At 40.6% G+C, this 21,823-nt stretch overlaps 1 protein-coding gene across 4 annotated transcripts in view; it reads left to right on the top strand.

The window, feature by feature from the left end:
- BDKRB2 (bradykinin receptor B2) overlaps positions 1-20,769 on the top strand; it is a 42,052-nt gene extending 21,283 nt beyond the window's left edge. The window contains exons 2-3 of one of the 4 annotated variants that reach the window (XM_045012239.1): positions 16,371-17,232; positions 19,493-20,769. In XM_045012239.1, coding sequence (XP_044868174.1) covers positions 16,378-17,232; positions 19,493-19,654 — 1,017 coding nt within the window. In that variant the 5' untranslated portion in view covers positions 16,371-16,377 and the 3' untranslated portion in view covers positions 19,655-20,769. Of the gene's footprint in view, positions 1-12,708; positions 12,771-16,370; positions 19,166-19,492 lie in introns of those variants that run through there. The other 3 variants (XM_045012240.1, XM_045012238.1, XM_045012237.1) reach the window with 3 other exon arrangements.
- Positions 20,770-21,823: the final 1,054 nt, after the last annotated feature.

The following is a 21,823-nucleotide window of genomic DNA, read 5'->3' as shown; positions in this document are numbered from 1 at the left end:
AGGACATCTCCTGTGGCAAACAAGTATTTCACACTTGGTAATGCTTCTCACCACAGCAAACACTTCTACATTTACAAAGCACACACTTAAATATTACCTTAGGTAATAATTGGAGATATACCAATCTCCTAGAACTGGAAGAGACCTTGAAAGGTCATTGAGTCCAGCCCCCTGCCTTCACTAGCAGGACCAATTTTTGCCACAGATCCCTAAGTGGCCTCCTTATGGATTGAACTCACACCCCTGGGTTTAGCAGGCCAATGCTCAAACCACTGAGCTAGCCCTCCCCCATGGGATATAGACATTAATGCATGTAGCAACATACCAGCATTTCAGTCTAAACCCTAAAAACATTTTATAAGACTAAATACCTACAGTATTTTTGAGCAAAACTAACAAACAGGTGACCTGGTCTGGTCTCCATTTATGAGGCGGTCAGGTCTTAGCTAATGCCTGCAGCGTGGGCAAGAGCTGGCCTCTGGCCTGCCAGCATAACAGTGGAATCTATGTACAAATAAAACCAGTGGAAGACAGACTTTTCTGTGCATAATATTGCAGGATGAGCCACCCTTACTTAAAGCAGCTTTTAACTAGGTTTCTTTTTACCTTTCACTCTAATCACAACATTTCTGTCAGGTATATATTTTTCTTCTTTCCACAGCTCAGATGGCCCCTCGATAAAAATATTTGCTGCAGTTTTAATGTTTACATAAAGGAGCAAGTCTTCAAAATTAATAAGTATTCTCAGGGGGATATTTGACTATATTAGCCCGGCTCATGTAACACAAGAGGTTCGAGGAGATGAACCCACAAACTGAGGTCATTTTGTATGGGAAATACACAATCACAATGAAAATATTCAGTCTGCATACAGGCTGTGAGACCAGTAAAAGCAGAAGGTTGATTAGGAAAACAGTTTCAGGGAGAGAGGTTGTGTTGAGAAACAAGAAATGGTATGCTAGCTTTTACTAATTGCTCCTCTTACTGCCAAATCTGACAAAAGCATATCAAAAGATGGTTTGATACAGGCTATTCATAAGACTATTTCAGGAATTGTGACTCCACTAATTTAGTCACAGGGGTTCTTTTACATACCTTACAGACACCAGGATTAAGACCAAGCAAAATCATCACAGTCATTAAAGAAAGGAAAAGAAAACATTAAACAAAACATAAATGATAAACCGGTCACTTCCATTACAATCTCTTCTATATGTCTCTCTGTGAAGAGCCTTTAACAGAAATGACACACTTGAGAGTGAACTGCCTCCGGGGCACTTTTCTCCTGGTAAATTAAAACCAAAGTATACTGTTTCCTGAAATTATTATGAATCCATTATTTAGTATATCCTTAGGTCATTAAGAATGTTGATAGAAGGGAAAAATAATTTATTTCAGGACAGGTAGATCTGTTAGTTATTAATAAATAACCAGCCAGTTTATAGCTGGGTAAACTAAGCAATCTTAAGTACACCCTATGAAATAAAAAAAAATATTTTAGAAGAAGCCATTTAAGGAGCTGTTTTGAGATAGGTCAATTAACCAATATTAGGAATCTTAAATCCAATTAAACTCCATTATTTCTCTGTTTAGCAACGTTTAGCTCCTGTCTAGTCTTCAGGAATACATGGTCTAACCACTTTGTGATTATCAGGAGAAATTTAATATTTAAGTTACAACCACATTTCAATAGCCCAATAGAATTATACAAGTTTCAATGTAATCCCTTGTCAGTGTCTTAGTTAACTTTCTTTCCCCAACCCACATTGAAGTTTTGGGGAGATTTTTCTTGGATTTGTTTCTTCCTGAGTCTTCCCTGTTTTCTTACGTATATCTAGCAGCTTGCTTGTAGAGATGGACTGGGAGATTGTGGAGTGCTTGCTGTCTAAGCAGGGTAGCAGAGGCTTGTGTGTGAAAGGTGCTCACTTCAGAGGGTTTTATTGCTCTCTTCTTTCCTATTTCCATGAAATTATGAAAATGCTCCTATTTCAGGCCTGTTTAGATTCAAAGTCAGTTGCTGTCACTCTTTCATTGGCTTCATGTCTTCTGCGTTGGCTTAGGTGACACCTGCAGCTCCTGAATATGCAGTCGGCCTGATCAAGACACAACAGTTCTTTAATTGCCTTTGTTCTTGTGGCAGGAAGCATCAGATAACTTAACTCTTTCTTTTTATTCAGTCAATTTTCTGAGATATCCAGTTAGTTCCATCAAAGGTTAATAGGAGTTTAAATTCAGTTTCAAATGAATCCAAATACTCTTGTTTCCTCTATAAAAGTCAGCTCTCAAAATAGTCTTTTCAAATTCTTAAATGGTCAAAGAAATATTGTCTTTTCTTTTTACCAATCTTTGGAGAGGTTCTTCTTGTCTTCACAAGTTTGGTGAAGGGCTGCTTAAGCATTGCCAGATGATTAATTTCTCAATTAATATAAATATTTCTGTACTCACATGACATCTCATATTAGTAACCAGTTAAAGCATCAGGTGACCTTGTACATAAAGCATTTTACCATTTACATAGCATTTAGCTAAGATATTTGAAAGTGTGGGTTTCACAAAGGTATTTGCCATTTAAACATTTAAGGAATAAACACAAGGTTTAAAACACTTCTAACTACACATGTTTTTCCTAGAGTATTTTCTGAATATAGTTTTTAAGAGCAATTAGAAAATTTATTTCAATTAGGATATTTCTAGAATGCTTTCTGCAGGTTTACTTAGATTAATTACTCTGATAATATACCCTACGTTCCTTTCACAATCAGGTCTCTTCCTAAAACATTAATGTTTTACATGGTTTTTCTTCTTGAAATAAGGATTACCTTTGTATCAAGCTGGTATCTTATACAAAGGGAGATATGTCCTATTCTTTGATAAGACATTCTGGTTGATTGGTTGGTTTGTTTTCTGACTAAATGGTTTCTAGATTTTCAATCTACCATTTGCAGTATATTTACCACTGTAATTGCAGACTTATCAAATATCAAATATTCTATATTTGAATGAATGAATGAAAGCATGAATTACAATAATGAATCATAGAATCATTAACCATTAGGGTTGAAAGAGATCTCAGGAGGTCATCTAGTCCAATCTCTTGCTCAAAGCAGGACCAACACCAACTAAATCTTCCCAGCCAGGGCTTTGTCAAGCCAGACCTTAAACCTCTAAGGATGGAGCTTCCACCACCTCCCTAGGTAACCCATTTCAATGCTTCACCAACCTAGACCTCCCCCACTGCAATTTGAGACCATTGCTCCTTGTTCTGTCATCTGCCACCTCTGAGGACAGCCTAGCTCCATCCTCTTTGGAATCCCCTTTCAGGTAGCTGAAGTCGTCTATCAAATCCCCCCTCACTCTTCTGTTCTGCAGACTAAATAAGCCCAGTTCCCTCAGCCTCTCCTCATAAGTCATGTGCTTCAGCCCCCTAATCATTTTCTTTGCCCTCCACTGGACTCTGTCCCATTTGTCCACATCCTTTCTGTAGTGGGAGGCCAAAAACTGGATGCAATACTCCAGATGTGGCCTCACCAGTGCCGAACAGAGGGGAATAATCACTTCCCTCGATCTGCTGGCAATACTCTTACTAATGCAGCCCAATATGCCATTAGTCTTCTTGGTAACAAGGGCACTCTGTTGACTCATATCCAGCTTCTCGTCCACTGTAATCCCCAGGTCCTTTTCTGAAGAACTGCCCCTTAGGCAGTAGGTCCCCAGCCTGTAGCACTGCATGGGATTCTTCCGTCCTAAGTGCAGAACTCTTCACTTGTCCTTGTTGAACCGCATCAGATTTCTTTTGGCTCAATCCTACAATTTGTCTAGGTCAGGGATTCTCAAACTGGGGGTTGTGACCCCTCAGGGGGCCGTGAGATTATTACATGGGGGATTGCGAGCTGTCAATCTCCACCCCAAACTCCGTTTTGCCTCCAGCATTTATAATGGTGTTAAATATATTAAAGTGTTTTTAATGCATAAGGGGGGGTCGCACTCAGAGGCTTGCTGTGTGAAAGGGGTCACCAGTACAAAAGTTTGAGAGCCACTGGTCTAGATCACTCTGGACCCTATCCCTACCCTACATAGTATAAAAGCAAATAGTACAGAATATTAAAGCAAAATAGAAGTTATAAAACTGCATTCCAAGGTCAGAGTAGAAAGACTTGGAGGCAATAAACATTTTATGTCTGTAAAGCCATGTTTATCTTCCCAGATATTTGCTCGTCCTTGGGACATAAAGTAGAAGCCTCCTAAAATTCCTTTGGTTAGCTTGAATATTTCATATAATTAAACAAACAAAAATACTTGCATCTGACATACTTTTATCCAAGCACTGTATGTATGAAAGAAATGATAAATATATTGTAAGCTTCAGTTAAGACACAAGCAAGTTTAATAACCTGCTATTAAATATATATATAATTTTATTAATATCGTTTTTGTATCAGTATTGATATCTCTGCCCTACATTTTTCTTGTAACTAAGATCTAAGCACATACTTACAGCACCAGCTCTAGGGCTTTTGCTCTGGGTTAATGTCTGCCCTTCGGAGCCTGCAGTTATTCACAGAATAATAAACAGCTGCGAACCACATTTTCCTCCTGCCCCTAGTATTTTGCTGCCCATGGCAATCATCTGTATTGTAAAGCTAGCCGCATGTATCTGGGATACACAGAATACTGGTCTGGCCCTTTGTAGCGTCTGTGAAAATGTAAGATACAGTGTATACTCCAGATAGGCTCACTCTGGACATGGTACCTACCATGCACTGAACTCCCATTGAATATTACAGGAGACCCCATCCTTTATTAAGACACAAATGACTAAATAATTGAACCATAATATGTTAACAACTATGCCAAATTCATTGTGAATGGTCATGAACTGTGGAAACACACCACACTGGATGGAAAACTTACAGAGATGGTGGGAGGTTCCACTTCCTGGTTAATTGTTGTGGCTATCATCAGACGAGAGCAATGCTTCCTATTCAAATGTATGAGTGAGACTTGTGGGCAGCTGTATTCCATATTAAAATTGAATGCCCAGTCCTTCTCTCAGGGAAATCCATGGGAGTTTTGCCATGGACTATGGTAGGAAGAAGAATGGCACATAGGTGAGGAGATAAGGCACACCACAACTGGTTCTTCTCTTTCTTATACTGGTGTAAGTTAGGGGAAATGCCAGGGAACTTTACAGAGTTACACAAGTGGAAAGCTGTTGTAAGAGAAACGACAATCAGACCATTGTTATTGGTATGTAATAAACATAGGCAGCAACTTATGGGACAAGAGCTACCACATCTGAAAGATCAAGTTAAAGTATATTTAGATAAATTAGATGTATTCAAGTTGGCAGGACCTGATCAACTTCATCCCAGGGTACTTAAACTAGGAAGCAATCTTAGAACAATTAGCAATTATCTTTTAGAACTCATGGAGGACGGGGTGAGGTCCCAGAGGATTGGAGAAGGGAAAATATAGTGCCTATCCTAAAAGGGGGAACACAGATAACCCAGGAAAGTACAGATCAGTCAGCCTAATGTAGATACCAAGAAAGATACTGGAAAAAATGATTAAACAATCAATCTTAAGCACCGAGACAAAATAGGGTTATAAAGAATAGCTAGCATGGATTTATCAAGAATAAATCATGCCAAACCACCCTAATTTCCTTCTTTGATAGGGTTACTGGCCTAATGAATATGAGGTTAGTAGTAATTGGGATATATCTTGGTTTTAGTAAGGCTTTTGACACATTCCCATATGCCATTTTCATAAGCAAGCTAGGGAAATATGGTTTAGATGAAATTACTATAGAGTGAGTGCACAACTGGTTGAGAGATCATACTGAAAGAGTAGTTATCAATGGTTCACTATCAAACTAGGAGGGCATTTCTACTGGGGTCCCACAGGGGTCAGTTCTAAGTCCAGTACTATTCAATATTTTCATTAATAGCTTAAATAATAGAGTAGAGAGTATGCTTATAAAATTTTCAGATGACTTTACGCTGAGAAGGGTTGCAAGCACTTTGGAAGAGAGGATTAGAATTAAAAATGACCTTGACAAATTGGAGAATTGGTCTGAAATCAACAAGATGAAATTCAGTAAAGACAAATGCAAAGTACTTCACTTAGGAAGGGAAAATCAAAGGTACTGCTATAACATGGGGAATAACTGGCTAGGTAGTAGTACTGGTGAAAAATAACTGCAGGTTGTAATGCATCACACACTGAATTTGAGTCATCAGTGTGATTGTGACCCTAAGAACTGCTCAATGCCAACTGGAAAAGGATTCACTATTCTATCACAACAACTTCTAACAGGCCTGACAAACTCACTGCACCTAGCACACTGCTTTCATAATATTTATCTATGATGAATGCCATGTGAGATCTCAAATAAAAGCCCAGATCACACTGATCCTTGATAACATTGTGAAAATATATATACAAATACCATATAAGAAGTTGTGGAGATCTAAGACAGACACACACACACACAGGAAAATGTTTTAAAATCTAAATCAACACAGGGTTGACAAATGGGTTTTTGCCAGACAAAGGGAGGTATATTCCTCTGTTTGCTTTGGTTCACATGTAAATTGAACATTGTAAGCCAAAACAACAGAAGTCCTATTTTCATACAAAATCAGCATGAGAATGTGAAGCCAGCATGAAGTCAGCATGTCAGCAAACAAACCCCAGGCCGGGGGTTGGGTCATCCTGACTCTAGGGACCAACAATGAATTTTGACGATATAAGGAGAGGCAAAAGGACACCTTGGCTTCCTTCACCAATGAAGGAAATAAGACAGCACTTTTTGCATTCACAAAAGAGGGATCCCAGCCATGTTGGCGGGAGACAGTGGGAGATAGTTTATCCCATCTACTGTTGCTTTAGACAGGGATTTAGCCTGTTAACATTAAATTTGCACTCTAGGAAGTATGTTATACTTTGTTCTATATGTAACCATTTCTGTTTCTATTATTATCTGTACTCACTAGCTCTTAAATCCTAGTTTTTAATAATAAATGTCTGATTGTGTTCACTATGAATATATCTCAGTGCTGGGATGTTCTGAGGGAGTCAATCCGCAGCTGAATCAAACAAGCTAGTTTGTACAGGGTCCCCTTGGGGACAGCAAACCTGGTAATTTCTGTGAGTGTCCATGGCTAGGGTCTGGGCACTGCAGGGAGCGTGCTTGAGGACCCTGGGGTCAAAGTCAGTGTCACTAGCTTGCACTGAGAGAGCAAGATCTGGGGAGGCCCGAACATTAGTGCTTGCATTGTTAGTTTCAGGGAGTTGAGCTGCAGCAGGTACAGACAAGACCATGTCACATTAAGGGCAGGTAGTGGGGAGGTGCCTCTTGACCCTGGATACCATCACAGTGATACAGTTGCAAAAAGGGTTAGATTCTGGGGTATTAACAGGATTGGTATTTACCTGGGAGCTAAATTGTCCCTCCCTACTTGGCACTGGCCTAAGCTGGAGTACTGTGTCCAACTCTGGGGGCCACACTTTAGGACAGATATGGACAAATTGGTCAGAGTCTGGAGGAGAGTAATAATAATAATATAAAAAGATAAAAAGTTTAGAAAACCTGACTTATGAGGAAAGGTTAAAAAAAATGGGCATGTTTAGTCTTGAGAAAAGATGGGGATGGGGGGTTTCCTGCTCACAATCTTCAAATATGTCAAGGGCTGTAATAAAGGTGATGGGTGATCAATTGTTCTTCATGTCCACTGAAGGTAGGACAACAAGTAAGGGGCTTAATCTTCAGCAAGGGAGATTTAGATGAAAATATTAGGAAAAACTTTCTAACTATAAGGGAATTGAGCTCTGGAGTAGATTGTGGAATCCCCCTCATTGGAGGTTTTTAAGAACAGTTGGACAAACACCTGTCAGGGATGGTCTGGGTTTACTTGGTCCTGCATCAGCACAGGAAGCTGGACTTAATGACTTTGAGGTCCCTTCCAGCCCTACCTTACATTTCTATGATTAGCTGTTTTCCTCATTTGAGAACAGTTAGGTATCTGGTGTGGGCTGAGACCACTGCCTATTACGCTGAACAGAATTCTCTCATGTTTTCCTTGTGCTCTCCCTTCTGTCTGTATCCACCTGCTGGTTCTTGTCTTATACTTCAATTACAAACTCTTTGGGCAGGCACCATCTTTTTCTTCAATGTTTGTACAGTGCAAATGCGGTCCTGATTCATAACTAGAGGCTTAGAGGCACTACTGCAATGATAATCGTCCAGCAGAAGGGATGTGGTAGAGCTGGTAAAGGCTTAGGTGAGTGGGAGATGTACATATTGATCAACCACAATCTTGCAGAAGTCAGTGGGAGTTTTGTCCACATGAGGACTGAGACAAGAAAGCTTATCTTAGGTTTCCTGAATGGAGCCTGAAGCTAACTAATTACAGATATTTCCATGCTGTGTTTGTACCATTTTGAGGCCATGCAGAACTCAGAGTCATGAGTAGATTCCTGAGATAACACTACTCTGTTGACAAAATCCAGTACATTAACAATCTCCAGTCATTTTAAGTCAAGTGATGCCTTCCCTTACAAGTAGTAGTCATTCCATTTAGTTCAGAGGTATATGCCCAATTTATGCTCACCATAAATTTAATCCATGGTGTCAAACAGGAAGTCAGATATCTTGTATGACTAAAAATACAGAGATGGTTGGAGCAGAGAAGCTGAGTTTGCTCAGGATGTTGTGACTGCATCTCACATTACGGTGTTGGCAATGATAAAGCCCATCCTGTTCAGGTCTTGGCAGCAGAGAAGCAGAAGGGAAGAAATCAATGCACCAAGTTTACACTTTGTTATCTCTAGTGAAGTTATGTCAGTGCTGAATTTGGACCAAAGTCTTAAAGAGCTGTCAGTGATTCCTTCACTGGTCTCAATACTAAGAGGTCATGAAAGGCAATAATTTACACACAAACAAGATCACTTGGCCACTGTTCTCTTTTCACCATGGAACAAAATATTCCTAAAGTATATTTAAAAGCCTCCACCTTGCAATGAGTTATATGTTAGCAGACTCCCATGCTGTCCTAGAACCCCACTGACATCACTGCATGAGCAAAAAGGACCACCTGCATGAGCTGCATTGCAGGACTGGGCTTCAAATAGGTAAATAATGTTATGAGCTTCCACAGCGGAAAGTGCGCTCTCATTTGTACTATTTTTTTATTGTGTGTAGTACAGTAGTGCTTAGGAACCCCCCCAGTCATGGATTAGGGTCTCATTGTGTTAGGCTCTATACAAACACAGAACATTATTTATCAATTACCATTAGTTCTCAATAGACCCAAGTCTGAGATGATACCAATTTAGCTGTGACACACCTAGTTAGTGCAAGGCAGCATTGTCAAGCAATGGGCATTTTTACTTTAATAATACAGTCTCTTCCTTCTTTAATTACAAGTGAGGGGGGTTGGAAGTTATTCATAGTTGCACAGGTGGCATGTAAAAGAGTGACTTACTGGCCAACACACCTCCACATGACGGGGCATGGCACAGTAGGCTCTACGCATCTGGTGTCCCTGCCAACAGCCACTTTGGCCCTTCGTGGTCCACTTTGTTTGGTGACTCAGCCCCCCAGCCAGATCACCTTAAAGTCTTCCTCCTTGCAGGGTATCAGTGTCCCACACAACTCTAATTATTAACAGAGCATCTTATTCCTATCCAGAGCTCCTCTGCAGTTCCACTTTTCCTCAGAAAGCAGCAGACTCCTAGGCTTCCTCCCTGTATCTCCCAATAGGGCACAGAAAACCCCAAACAAACCAAACTAAAGTCATCTCCACCAAGTCTGACTTGAGCTTTTAGTCCCGCCAGGATCTCCCAAGATCCCTGTTCCAGATCCAGAAAACCAACTACCTGGGCTACTTCCCTGGGGCCCTTTTCACAGGGCCTACCAGTAGGGCTAGCTCCTCTCCTACAGTTTCCCCATAATTCCTTTCCCAGAGTGACGGAAAACTCCAACCTACTCCCCTTCTAGGCATCCCCTATAGCTTTCACTTCCTTCCTTTATGTAGAAGGCTTAGCTTTGCCCCAGCTGGGTCTGATAACAAATCAAGCCTGACACATCCTCCATTTGGAGAAAAGGGGGTTAATTGAGCTCTCAGACTCCTGTTAACCCTTTGTTCACCTCAGTGGTGTTTACACCCCACCACATGGCATCAAAGGCAAGGAATATCTATCTGTTGCTTGAGTCAGGGAAGCCTGTGGTGATACAGTTCAGCCCTAAATTTCCAGCCGATGTAAGCAAACATTTCAGGATATGCATATATTTTACAAAATCCGAGAGACCCTAGGAGACGAGAGGCCTTAAGCGTTCTAGAAATAGTGCATTGTATTCAACAATTAAATTCCAGTAGTTCCTCAGTCTGAAATTTGAAGAGTGACTTCAGAGCAAAGAAAGCAATTACTGTTAATGCCTGTGAGAGATTAGCTACACAGAGAACTGTACAAAAAATCTGCAGCACAGCAGAGACGAGATGAACATCAGATTCTCTGAGCCAAATCCTGAACTGTTTGCCAGGTTACTTCAACTGAGGTTCCCTAGCCATTTATATTTACTTGTGATGGTTTTCTAGCATTGGACAGTGTTTAAACAAAGAAATGAAACCACCCTATCCTTGGAAAGGCACTGTCTTGGATTTTAGCCTTTCTGTATCCTGCCTGGTCAATATTTACACCCTGCGTGTAAACATGTAACTAATTTATGATAAATAAGCTAATGGTCATGTGATGTCACTGTAAATGTTTGAAAACCATGGCTTAAGGACACTTACCATTTCCAAAGCTGTGTAAACCATGGATCGGTCAGTAAACGCATGATATAAACAAGTGGTAAAATCAAATGAGTGCTCGTCTACACTACAGAGAACATGTTGCATAACATGTTGCAACATTTAAATATATTACCTAAATTGATCTCAAAATCCTGGTTTATGCAGTATTCATAAATTCATTCATAAATTACTCCCACATCTATACCAATATTTGATTCTTACAAAGTGCTTTTCATCTCCAAAGCTTTATAACTAACATTGCACCAGATTCTGGCTAACTGCTGCATGGATGCTCACAGATGGGAGAGGTAAGGTAGAACCCAAGATGCTCCTCTATCTTTGGGCTCAATTCAGGGATTGGCCAGAATCCTCACTGGGAACCTAGACTCTGGTTGCTTCAGCCCTAGGTAACTCAAAGAAGGCACAGAAGGAGAGGCAACTTGATGCAACCCCCACTGAGGTCAATGGGAGTCTTTCCATTGAGTTCAAAAGGTGGTGGACCAGGCTGAGGATGAGGGTTGGATCATGGTTCCACTCCACATAGGCTAACAGAGCTGGTTAGTCACTGAGGGAAGCGTACTGCATTCCTTTCAAGCTTGTTGCAGCAAAGCCCACTGGTGACTGCCTGGGCATCTCTAGCAGAATTTTGGATGAATCAGCTAATACTGGATTCACAGGGGGATGTAGGCACCTTTCACGTTAGTTGACATTTAGGCACCACTGGCATTCAGAAAACCACCACTCAGTTGCTACCTAGCCCTGGAGGTACCTGAAGTCCCTGGGTGCCTAAGTTTCCACCACTAAATTCCCCATGGTGCCTAAATTTCTGTCACTGGACATGCACAAAGCCACCTAAGAGCAGCTTGACACCTAACTCTTATCTAAGCTGCAGCTGGATTCACAAGCTAGATGTTTCCCCACATATCTCACCTTTGGGGTCCTGTTGGGTAGGAGTGCTTAGAGGCTGCCTAAGAACATGCCTACCTGATCAGGACCTATACAAAATATAGCTGATAGAGGAAATGGTGCCTATGGCCCAGTAACTAAAGCACTCAGTTAAAATCTGGAAGATTTGGGTTCAAATCCCCACTCTGCCTGATATATTGGGGGGCAGGGCTTGAACTTGGATCTCTCAGTATTTCATGCAGGAGAGAACCCTGCCTCAAAGTAGCCTGTGGATTAGAGTTCTGAGGTGGGAGAGGATTTCACACATAGTATCTCCATTGTAAACAGGTGGAGGGAATAGCTCTGTGGTTTGAGCATTGGCCTGCTAAACCCAGGGTTGTGAGCTCAATCCTTGAGGGTGCCATTTGGGGCAAAAATCTGTCTGGGGATTGGTCCTGCTTTGAGCAGGGGGTTGGACTAGATGACCTCTTAAGGTTCCATCCAACCTTGATATTCTATGACTGATCTCAACTGAATACAAAATAGTAGCTAGTTAACTTTCAAAGTATGAGGGGTCCAGTACACAGAAAACAAAATCACAGTCATTGTATTGGCTACAATGCCACTATTTACTTTATTTTACAGAATTGTCTTTGTAAATGCTTCCCTTCTAAAAATGTAATCCCAAAGAGATGTGGTGAGGGAGAAATATCCTAAAACATGTACTCTCTCCTTGTTGTGCTGCTATTCACTGTAAAATTAACATTCTGCAGTGGGGTATTCTTCTTCTGCTTGTCATAATTATAAGGAGAAGGAATAAGAAATTGCCAAGCAATGTCACAACTTTTATGAACTTTCTTTGAATTGCAAATGAATGGCTTTTAAATATGTGCATAGGTCCAACCACAGAGCACAAAATAAAGGACTCTTATAATGCTCTTCACCAAGTCAGAACCTTTTATGTTACTATCAGGAAGATAAACAGCTTCTGTTTATTTGCAGCATCCAGCCGGACTTCTGTTCAGGAATGACCAGTTGATTGGCAGTTGTCCACCAGTCTGACAAGTACATTTATGGCATAAATCTGTAAGTGCTACAGGAAGAGGGAGTAAAGCAAAGTTATTTGCAACACATTATATGGACCTACCACATCCTCAGAGCTCTCAGATATTTAGCTTATTAGCACTGGTGTCTTGATACCGGTATTGTATGAAACTGAGTGAGAGATTGCCACTGCCAGCACTGGACTTTTGCTCAGTGACTTCAGCATTTTGCAGGAGGGGGCTGAATAGAGCAGGAGAGAGAGGTCTGGTGGGAGCCCTTTTGCTGGTATAGAGGAGTTTGCAGTGATGATGTTGCTTAGAATGGTGGATGTCACGATCCTGCAGCCTTAACATTATACCTGTACTGCGTAAAGGGAGTTCCCACAAAGACGTAATCCTGGCACCAAGCAGCTTTTACAATATAAGACAATGAGCACAAACTAAGGGTAGGGGGAAAGGCTGCAATCAAAAGAAGTACAATGTTACACATAAAACTCCCGAAATGAGTGTGTTTGGCTTTAAATTATAGTAAGTAAATCCAAATTAATTGTACCAAATAGCTCCAAAAATCAAGGCATCCCCAAGACCTTCGGTCACAGTGTAACTCACTGTGACATGCCACTAATTCTTCAGACAATAGTAAAACGGGTAAGGGGCCAAAACCAGGCAGGAATTTGAAGACAACGAGGGAGGTTGTTTGAATGGGTTCTGACAAGGACAGAGAGCCAGTGGTGAAGTCAGAGGATGGGGATATGCTCCTGAGTTTAGATATGGGTATGAGGAGGTGTTATATTTTGGACAACATGAATCCTGGGACAGTTGAGAACACTGCACTCACCATACAACTTAACGGATACTAAACTTTATCTTGCTCATGGGGGATGGATACACAAATGACCATAGGGTGACCAGATGCCCCCATTTTGTAGGGACAGTCCTGATACTTAGGGCTTTTTCTTATATAGGCTCCTATTATTCCCCACCCCGTCCCAATTTTTTTACATTTGCTGTCTGGTCACCCTAAATGACCATGATATCTACTTGTCTGCTAAACTCTGTTCCTTTTAAAGTTACCTCATCTTCCCAGCCCGCTCTGTCTGTTTCATTCCCCTGTCCTGCCCCCCCCTATCTGACATCTGTATTATAAACTCTCTGGGGCAGAGACTATCTTCTTTGTTACCTGCCTTTACAACACCTTGCACAAAAGAATCCTGATCTTGATGGGGTTCTAAGATACTACAGTAATAATAAATTAATGACAGTTTTGTGGTAATCCTGCTTCCAGCAAGTATGTTTTTATGTACATTTCCAGCTGTCAGCTAGGAAAGGTAGTAACCAGAGCATAGCTTATATTTGCATAATAGACATTAGAGCCCTTCAATGAGATCTAAAGTTGTCCTTTTGCTGTCAAGTTACCAGCTGTATCAGACAACTGCCCTGATTACAAATACATTTGTAACAGCTGCCAATAAAACTATAATAAAAGTTATGGAATTTTAAAGACTTGGCATAAGGCAGGTTCCATACGGGTCACTCAGTCTTGACAGCTACACTAAAACCCTGGAAGACTGTACTTACAGTACTGTACTTACAGTTTAAAAATATCACAGTATGCTCCTTGGCTGCATAAACAGGGGAATCTTTAGTAGGAGTAAAGGGGTTATTTTACATCTGTATTTGGCACTGGTGCAACCGCTGCTGGAAAATTGTGTCCAGCTCTGGTGTCCACTATTCCAGAGCATGTTGAAAATATGGAAAGGGTTCAAACAAGAGCCACAAGAATGATTAAAGGATTAAAAAAGGTGCCTTGTAGTGATAGACTCAAGGAGCTCACTCTATTTAGCTTAACGAAGAGAAGGCTAAGGGGTGACTTGATTACAGTCTATAACCAGGGGCGGCTCCAGACATTTTGCCACCCCAAGCACGGCGGCATGCCGCGGGGGGCGCTCTGCCACTCGCCTGTCCCGCGGCTCCGGTGGACCTCCCGCAGGCGTGCCTGTGAGGGGTCCACCGAAGCCACGGGACCAGCAGACCCTCTGCAGGAACACCTGCGGGAGGTCCACCAGAGCCCTGCCTGCCGCCCTCCCGGTGACCGGCAGAGCGCCCCCCGCGGCATGCCGCCCCAAGCACACGCTTGGCGTGCTGGGGCCTGGAGCCACCCCTGTCTATAACCTATGTGAGGAACAAATATTGAACACTGGGCTCTTCAGTCTAGCAGAGAAAGGTATAACACGATCCAATGGCTGGATGTTGGAAGCTAGACAAATTCAGACTGCAAATAAGGCATATATTTTTCACAGTGAGGGTAATTAACTGTTGGAACAATTTATCAAGGGTAGTGGTGGATTATTCATCGCTGACAATTTTTAAATCTTGTTGGGATGTTTGGCTAAAAGACTTTGAGGAAGTTCTATGGCCTGTGTTATGCAGGATGTCAGACTGGTCACTGCTAGCCTTGGAATCTATTAATATAATAGTAACAAGCAAAGGGCAGATTTTCAAAGGCCCAGAGTGGCAGCTAGAAACCCAACTTCCATTTGAACTCAACAGAATTTAGGCACCTAACTGACATTAGTGCCTCTAAAGTGCTTCCCCTGAAACATGAAGGCATCCCAAGCTGTGTAATATTAACAATACAGGGCCGCGTACTCTAAGAGGTTGTCACCTGGCATCAAAATTGTCCCACAGAAATCCTGGGAGGGCCTGAACTTATGTGACAGACACCATTTTGGCCATCAGACCAGAAATTGAAATAGGGTCCTCCAGACTAAAAGCAGGACTCTCTTGCTGGGGCTGTAACATTTATACACTCTGTGGATCAGGCAGGGTATTATAGATGCAAAAAATAGGCATGTGAATCCGCCATTAGAAGCAGCAAAGAGTCCTGTGGTACCTTATAGACTAACAGACATTTTGGAGCATGAGCTTTCATGGATGAATACCCACTTCATTGGATGCATGCCATTAGAAGGCAAGCAACCCAATTTGCTGGCAGATGCAGGTTTTGCACTCACAAATTTACCTGTCCAAAATCGCAGTTGCACATTAAGTGGTTGCATTTGAAAATGTGGTGCTTAGCTGCTGACAACATTCATTCCATCACTGTAGCCTAAAAACCATTAAAGAAAGAGGGGGAAAGGATTATCATGTCCTATTGAAACCAAATCACCACTTTTCAAGGAAGGGTATAAAATAACAAGTGAGATGCCACAAGCACACCACCTGCACACCATAAAACTATCAAGAAAAAGAGAATACAAGTCTGTCCTATAGGAGACTACACTTAACACTACAAAAAGATAAACCTTGAAGGAAACCAACAGCCCACTCAAGGTATCAAAAATGCTCTAGTTTATATTGATAGAATTAATGATCCATAAAAACATTTTGTCACAGCCTCAGTCATCCCAAACCATAGTCCCCCACACATATGCTGCTGTTTCATCTCTTCTGTTTTCAGTCACTTGAACGAGGTCCACTTGGGATGCTCCTGTGGTTACTGTCTCAAACCTCCACAGATATGCAGTATCTGTAAGAGAGTAAACCACATGCTATATACAATTAATTGTCAGTCTGTATTCTATTCAAAGACATGATCCTAAGGAGTATAAACAGTTATCTTATTTCACATTTTATTTTCCAGCAGAGAAATGGATTCCATCACAGCAGAAAATATTTCCAGTGGTATGACTACCTGGAAGATTGGAATCAATCAGTCTTTTTCACACAACACATCAGAAAACAGCAGCAGCTCTACCTGTATTATTTTGGATGCATGGGATTGGTTATATACATTTCAGCCTATGTTCCTCTGGGTCATTTTTGTCCTGGGAGTGATAGAGAATGGCTTCGTCCTCAGCGTTTTGTGTTTCCACAAGAGTCGCTGCACGGTGGCTGAAATTTATCTGGCAAACCTGGCAGCTGCCGACTTGATGTTAATTTGCGGTTTACCTTTCTGGGCCATTAATATCGCTAATAAGTTTAAGTGGCCTTTTGGCACTTTCCTTTGCAAGGCTGTTAATGCAATCATTTACATGAACTTATATTCTAGCATTTATTTTTTGATGATGGTGAGCATCGATCGCTACCTGGCCCTGGTGAAAACCATGTCTCTTGGACGTATGCGACGAGGTACATGTGCCAAATGGAACAGCCTTATCATCTGGGTGTCTGCATTGGTCATATGTTCTCCTGTTCTAGTGTTCAGGTCTGTCAGTTATGTGGAAGACATCAAGGACAGAGCCTGCATTCTTCATTATCCATCCACACACTGGACAATTGCAACACACATTTTGCTGAATACTGTGGGCTTTTTGATCCCACTCTGTGTAATTACCTATTGTACTATTCAAATAATCAAAGCCTTACGAGACAACAAAATACAAAGACTCTCAGAAATCCAGACTGAGAAGAGAGCCACCATCTTGGTCCTTGCTGTCCTTTTGCTGTTTATCATTTGCTGGCTTCCTTTCCAGATTACCACATTCATTGACATACTAATTCAGGTAGGCATCATTTCTGACTGCATTACTAAAGATATCAGTGAGCTGGTGACCCAGGTAGCTACATACTGTGCTTATAGCAACAGCTGCCTTAACCCAATATTGTATGTCATTGTAGGCAAGCATTTCAGAAAGAAATCCAGGGAACTCTACAAATGCTGCCTGCCTAGGATATGCAACAAATCAGAGTCCATCCGGATGGAGAATTCTTTGGACACTCTGAGAACGTCCATTTCGACTGAATGCCCAAAGAAAAAGTCTGCTTCTTCATTAGCACGATAGCACAGTTTTGCTTATTGCAAAGTTACAAGAAAACCTTTCAACATATCAGTTCCTAATATCCATCTATTATGGCACCCCATTGTGTGCCCTGGCTGCATTCATTATGCATGAAAGCTCGGGGAGCTGATCTCAATACAAAACTCCATGTAGACATCTATTTCTACCAGCTAATGGACAACATTTTTCATAACTGAATCACATTTCATGATATATTTATATATTCATGGCTGAAGTATATTTGACACACTATCTTTTTAAATATTTATATTGCTAACGAAGATAAGTGTCTGATGTCAGAATATAGTTCTCTAAGTAAAGCCATTTTATAATAGCTACTGTCAGTATTATGAAGCTAACCACCGTACCCATACATTTGAAATAAAACATTTTTAATATAAGGAACATTTTCAAATGAGACTATAGTGAATGGAAGGTCTTATAGGATCATTAAGATCCCAGAATATCATGGTTGGAAGGGTCCTCAGGAGGTCATCTAATCCAACCCCCTGCTCCAGGCAGGACCAATCCTGAGACAGATTTTTGCCCCAGATCCCTAAATGGCCCCCTCAAGGATTAAGCTCACAACCCTGGCTTTAGCAGGCCAATGCTCAAACCACTGAGCTATCCCTCCCCCCTTTCAATTTAAATTGATGTTTACTGTCCACATTATTTTCCCCCTTTGGTCAATAAGGTGTTCCAAATGCTCCAATCCAAAAATTGCTGTTTACATGATTGCCAGGTTATACCTTTTGGGGATTGCTCTGACTTTGGTGGCGTGGAATGGAATGGAATGTAACCCTCTATTCCCTAGAGTGGGACAATTTCTAGTCTTTTACATCTGGGTAACCCCCAGCAACAAGGGGTTGCACAGGTGTAACTGAGAGCACAATTTGGGTGAATGAATGTAGCTGACAATGTAGAATGTAAGCTGTTCAGGAGCAAAGACCTGTATTTTATACCTGTCTGTAAAGAATAATTCACATCTGTGGTGCTGTATAATTAATACACGAGAATACAGATTAGATATGCATGGGGCATACTCATAAAAAATTAAAAACAGGAGTATAATAGAGAAAACCATGTCTTTGAAATCAAACTGACGGTAGTGGAAGATCTGAATGATTAAGGAATGCATGAGCACATTCTTTATCATGTAATATAGGCGATATCCGCACTATTGAGTTAACTTAGCTACATGAGTTAACTTCTCATGAGTAAGCCTAGCTCAAGTGAGAGCAGCCACACTGCAAAATGAGTCTGGAGCTGCACAGAGTGATTATGTTAGCAGCTGCTGAATTGTGCTAACACTGGAGATGTGTGCTCAGCCCTTTGCAGAACTGGGCTCTGGACATTAGGGTGCAGCTGAAGTCAATTGATGACATTCAGCCTTTTTCAGTAAGTGCTCAACAGCTTGCAGGCTCAAGCCCTTATGCAGTAGCTAATGTTATTTACTTATAGGGAGCCAAGATGCATATTATGAGAAGCATAAGTAGAATGGCCCTAAATTACAGTGAAAGCAAAGCAGGTTCAAAATTTTCTGATGGAAACCTTTTCCCTCAGAATATGCCCTTTTTTTTTAAAACAAATGTAAAACGCGCTGTGGGAATATTTCAATTCTGACAAAATTTCATTTTAAAAAAATTTAAACTGTTTCAAGAAGGGTGCAATGCAATATTTTCAATTTTTTGTTTCTTAGCTTATTGTTTACAAATTTATTTTGTTTGATATTATATTATAAACCATAATATAATAAAAAAGTCAAAATCAGACTGAAATGTTTCAGTTTTACCAAAACAGAACTTTTTGACTGACTGAAAACAAATTGTTCTTGAAAATTTCATTTCACAGGAAATATTGAAATGTCAAAATTTCCTATGGGATGGCTATACCAAGTTCGGACTAGCTCTAAATGAAAGAATACTGAAGGACACCCTAGCCTTACATCAAAATAGAAAGTTTTCTTCTCTGATTACCTTCTTAGATAAAAGGAAAAGCAGCATGGCAGGTTTGTGAGAGGAAGAATTTCCAAAGAAGTATGATGCAGAGGTGGGAAAAATTATTATTTTTAAAACAACAGGAAAAATGCTACCCGTTTTTGAACCTTAAGAACTCTTTGGGATTGGGTTTGTTTCTGGTAAAATAAGAACTTCCCTGAACCTTTGCCCAAAACTTGAATCATTTTGGCCATCTCTAATGATAAGAAAAAATATTTCTGGGTTTTTTAGCATCCTCACTGACATCACTAAAGACCACACAACTTTCTGCCATAAGCCTTTGGAAACCATTACAGTCTATCATATCAAAGCAGCATTAGTGAGGTTGCTTAGAGAAAGTGAAGGCAGAATTTTGCCCATAATAACTGCAGAGCCCTATTATCATCTCAATAAGCTTATGTTTGTTGTCCACCAAGTTCATGGAGAAAAACGTGAGCAGGATCAACACAGTTTTACTATTGGTCATATAAATAAAAGCCATGAACAGTACATAATGGGCACAGGACTGGGAGTTCTATTCTAGGCTCTTACACTGTCTGTTTCAGCTCTTATATAGCCTCTGTTACCACAGTATTTGAGCACCTCACAAACTTTCATGTATGTATTCTCACAATCTTCTTGTGAGATAGTACTTCTCTGTCATCCCATTTTACAGATGGCAAACTGAGGCACAAAGAGGTCAAGATTCGCTTTTTATAGTTATTTAGGTGCTGTTCTGCTCAGCATTGCAAGTCCTGAGTATCTTAGCCATCTAAATTACCTCAATGCTGGGCAGAGCAACACCTAAAGATCTTTAAAATCTGGGCCTACATAACATGTCCAAGGCACTCAGGAAATCTGTAGCAAGAGCAGCAAATTCACTCTGGGTCTTCCAAGACCCAGGCTATCACACTAGTTACTGGGCTACCCTTCCTGTCTATACACCATTCACTCCTTGTGTGGTTTGCGGCCCAATAACGTAACCTCTCTTTCTGCTTCCACAGCTGTAAAATAAGGATAACATTTGTTTATTCTCTCATTGGGCAGTGATTAATATTCATTAGTTAATGTTTGTAAGTCACTATATAAAAGTGTTAAGTATTATTATTTCTCATTTAAGTTCTCAGCCATTACTGTACATTGACACATAGCTGTATGTGTATGGAAATCTAAGTAGGCTAAGAACTGTGTTTGAAATTATGTATGTATGCAGGAAACTTTGTTTTACTGGGCATAGAATAAGTGATCCAATTGTCACAAGTGGATTTTGAAGAGGATCTTAATAAAGAACATGATATTGTCCATCATTTTGTTATACTGTAGCAATAATGTTATGTGGAAGATCATAAAAGCTTCACAAGACCTTTATTAGGAAGGAATATGATTTCTAATGATTCGGGTATCAGTCTGAGACTTCTGGGATCTTTTCTCAGTTCTGCTACTTGAATTCTGTAAACTTTGGACAAGTAACTTAAACAAATAGATAAGCAAAGAGGTTAACATGTCTCAGTTTACCAACTTGATAGAAATGTTCTGAGGTTCAGATAATGATTGTTAAGTGCTTTTAGATCCTCAGATGACATGAACGCTTTATAAGAAAGTCCTAATTCATTTTATCTGAGTGCCTGTATAAGCATAAGGTATAAACAAATGTATTATATGTAAGCATCTTAGATGAAAGGCAATGACCAGTTACATTATGAAACTGTATACAAAGGAGTGCTCTTAACCCTTCACATCATACACTATAATGCAGAAGTCACTGGACATCTTTCTTTCTAGTGCCCATGCCTTGTAAAGCCTTTATATCTGTGTGGAATGCTACCCAATCACAATGCACTCGACACAACTTTAAATGAGTACAGAAGGTGCAAAGCAGTAGAAAAGCAGGCCCACTATGTGTGAATCTGTAGCATAGGCCCTACAGCTCAGTATAAGCTGCCTAATGATCAGTAGATGCCAATAGAATGTGTTGGTTCAACAATCTCCCCTAAATATAGGCTTTCTGTATATGATCCTCAGAATGAATCTTTCATTGGAATCACTCTCCTCCTCTGAGTGTGACACAAAAAATTCTAAAGGTTACAATAAAAGTAATAGGAGACAGGAAACAACAATTCTTTGATCCAGTTTAGACAGTGAACAAAGAAATGTTTTTTTTCAATCAGTAAAAGTTTAAACACGGCTGCAATGTGTAATGCGCAGTGCATGTGTGCTGGCTGCTCTCAGACACAGATTCCTGTCCAAATGAGGCCAAAAAGGCTCAAAAGCCATTTAAAACTCTGACATGTTATTACTCACATGTCTTACATTCTGAAAAATGACTGCATTTAGAAATG

This window comes from Mauremys mutica, chromosome 4 (genome assembly GCF_020497125.1).
Source record: "Mauremys mutica isolate MM-2020 ecotype Southern chromosome 4, ASM2049712v1, whole genome shotgun sequence".
NCBI lineage: Eukaryota > Metazoa > Chordata > Testudines > Geoemydidae > Mauremys > Mauremys mutica.
The sequence above is the reverse complement of the archived record's forward strand: the minus strand, read 5'-3'. Positions and strand labels throughout refer to the sequence as shown.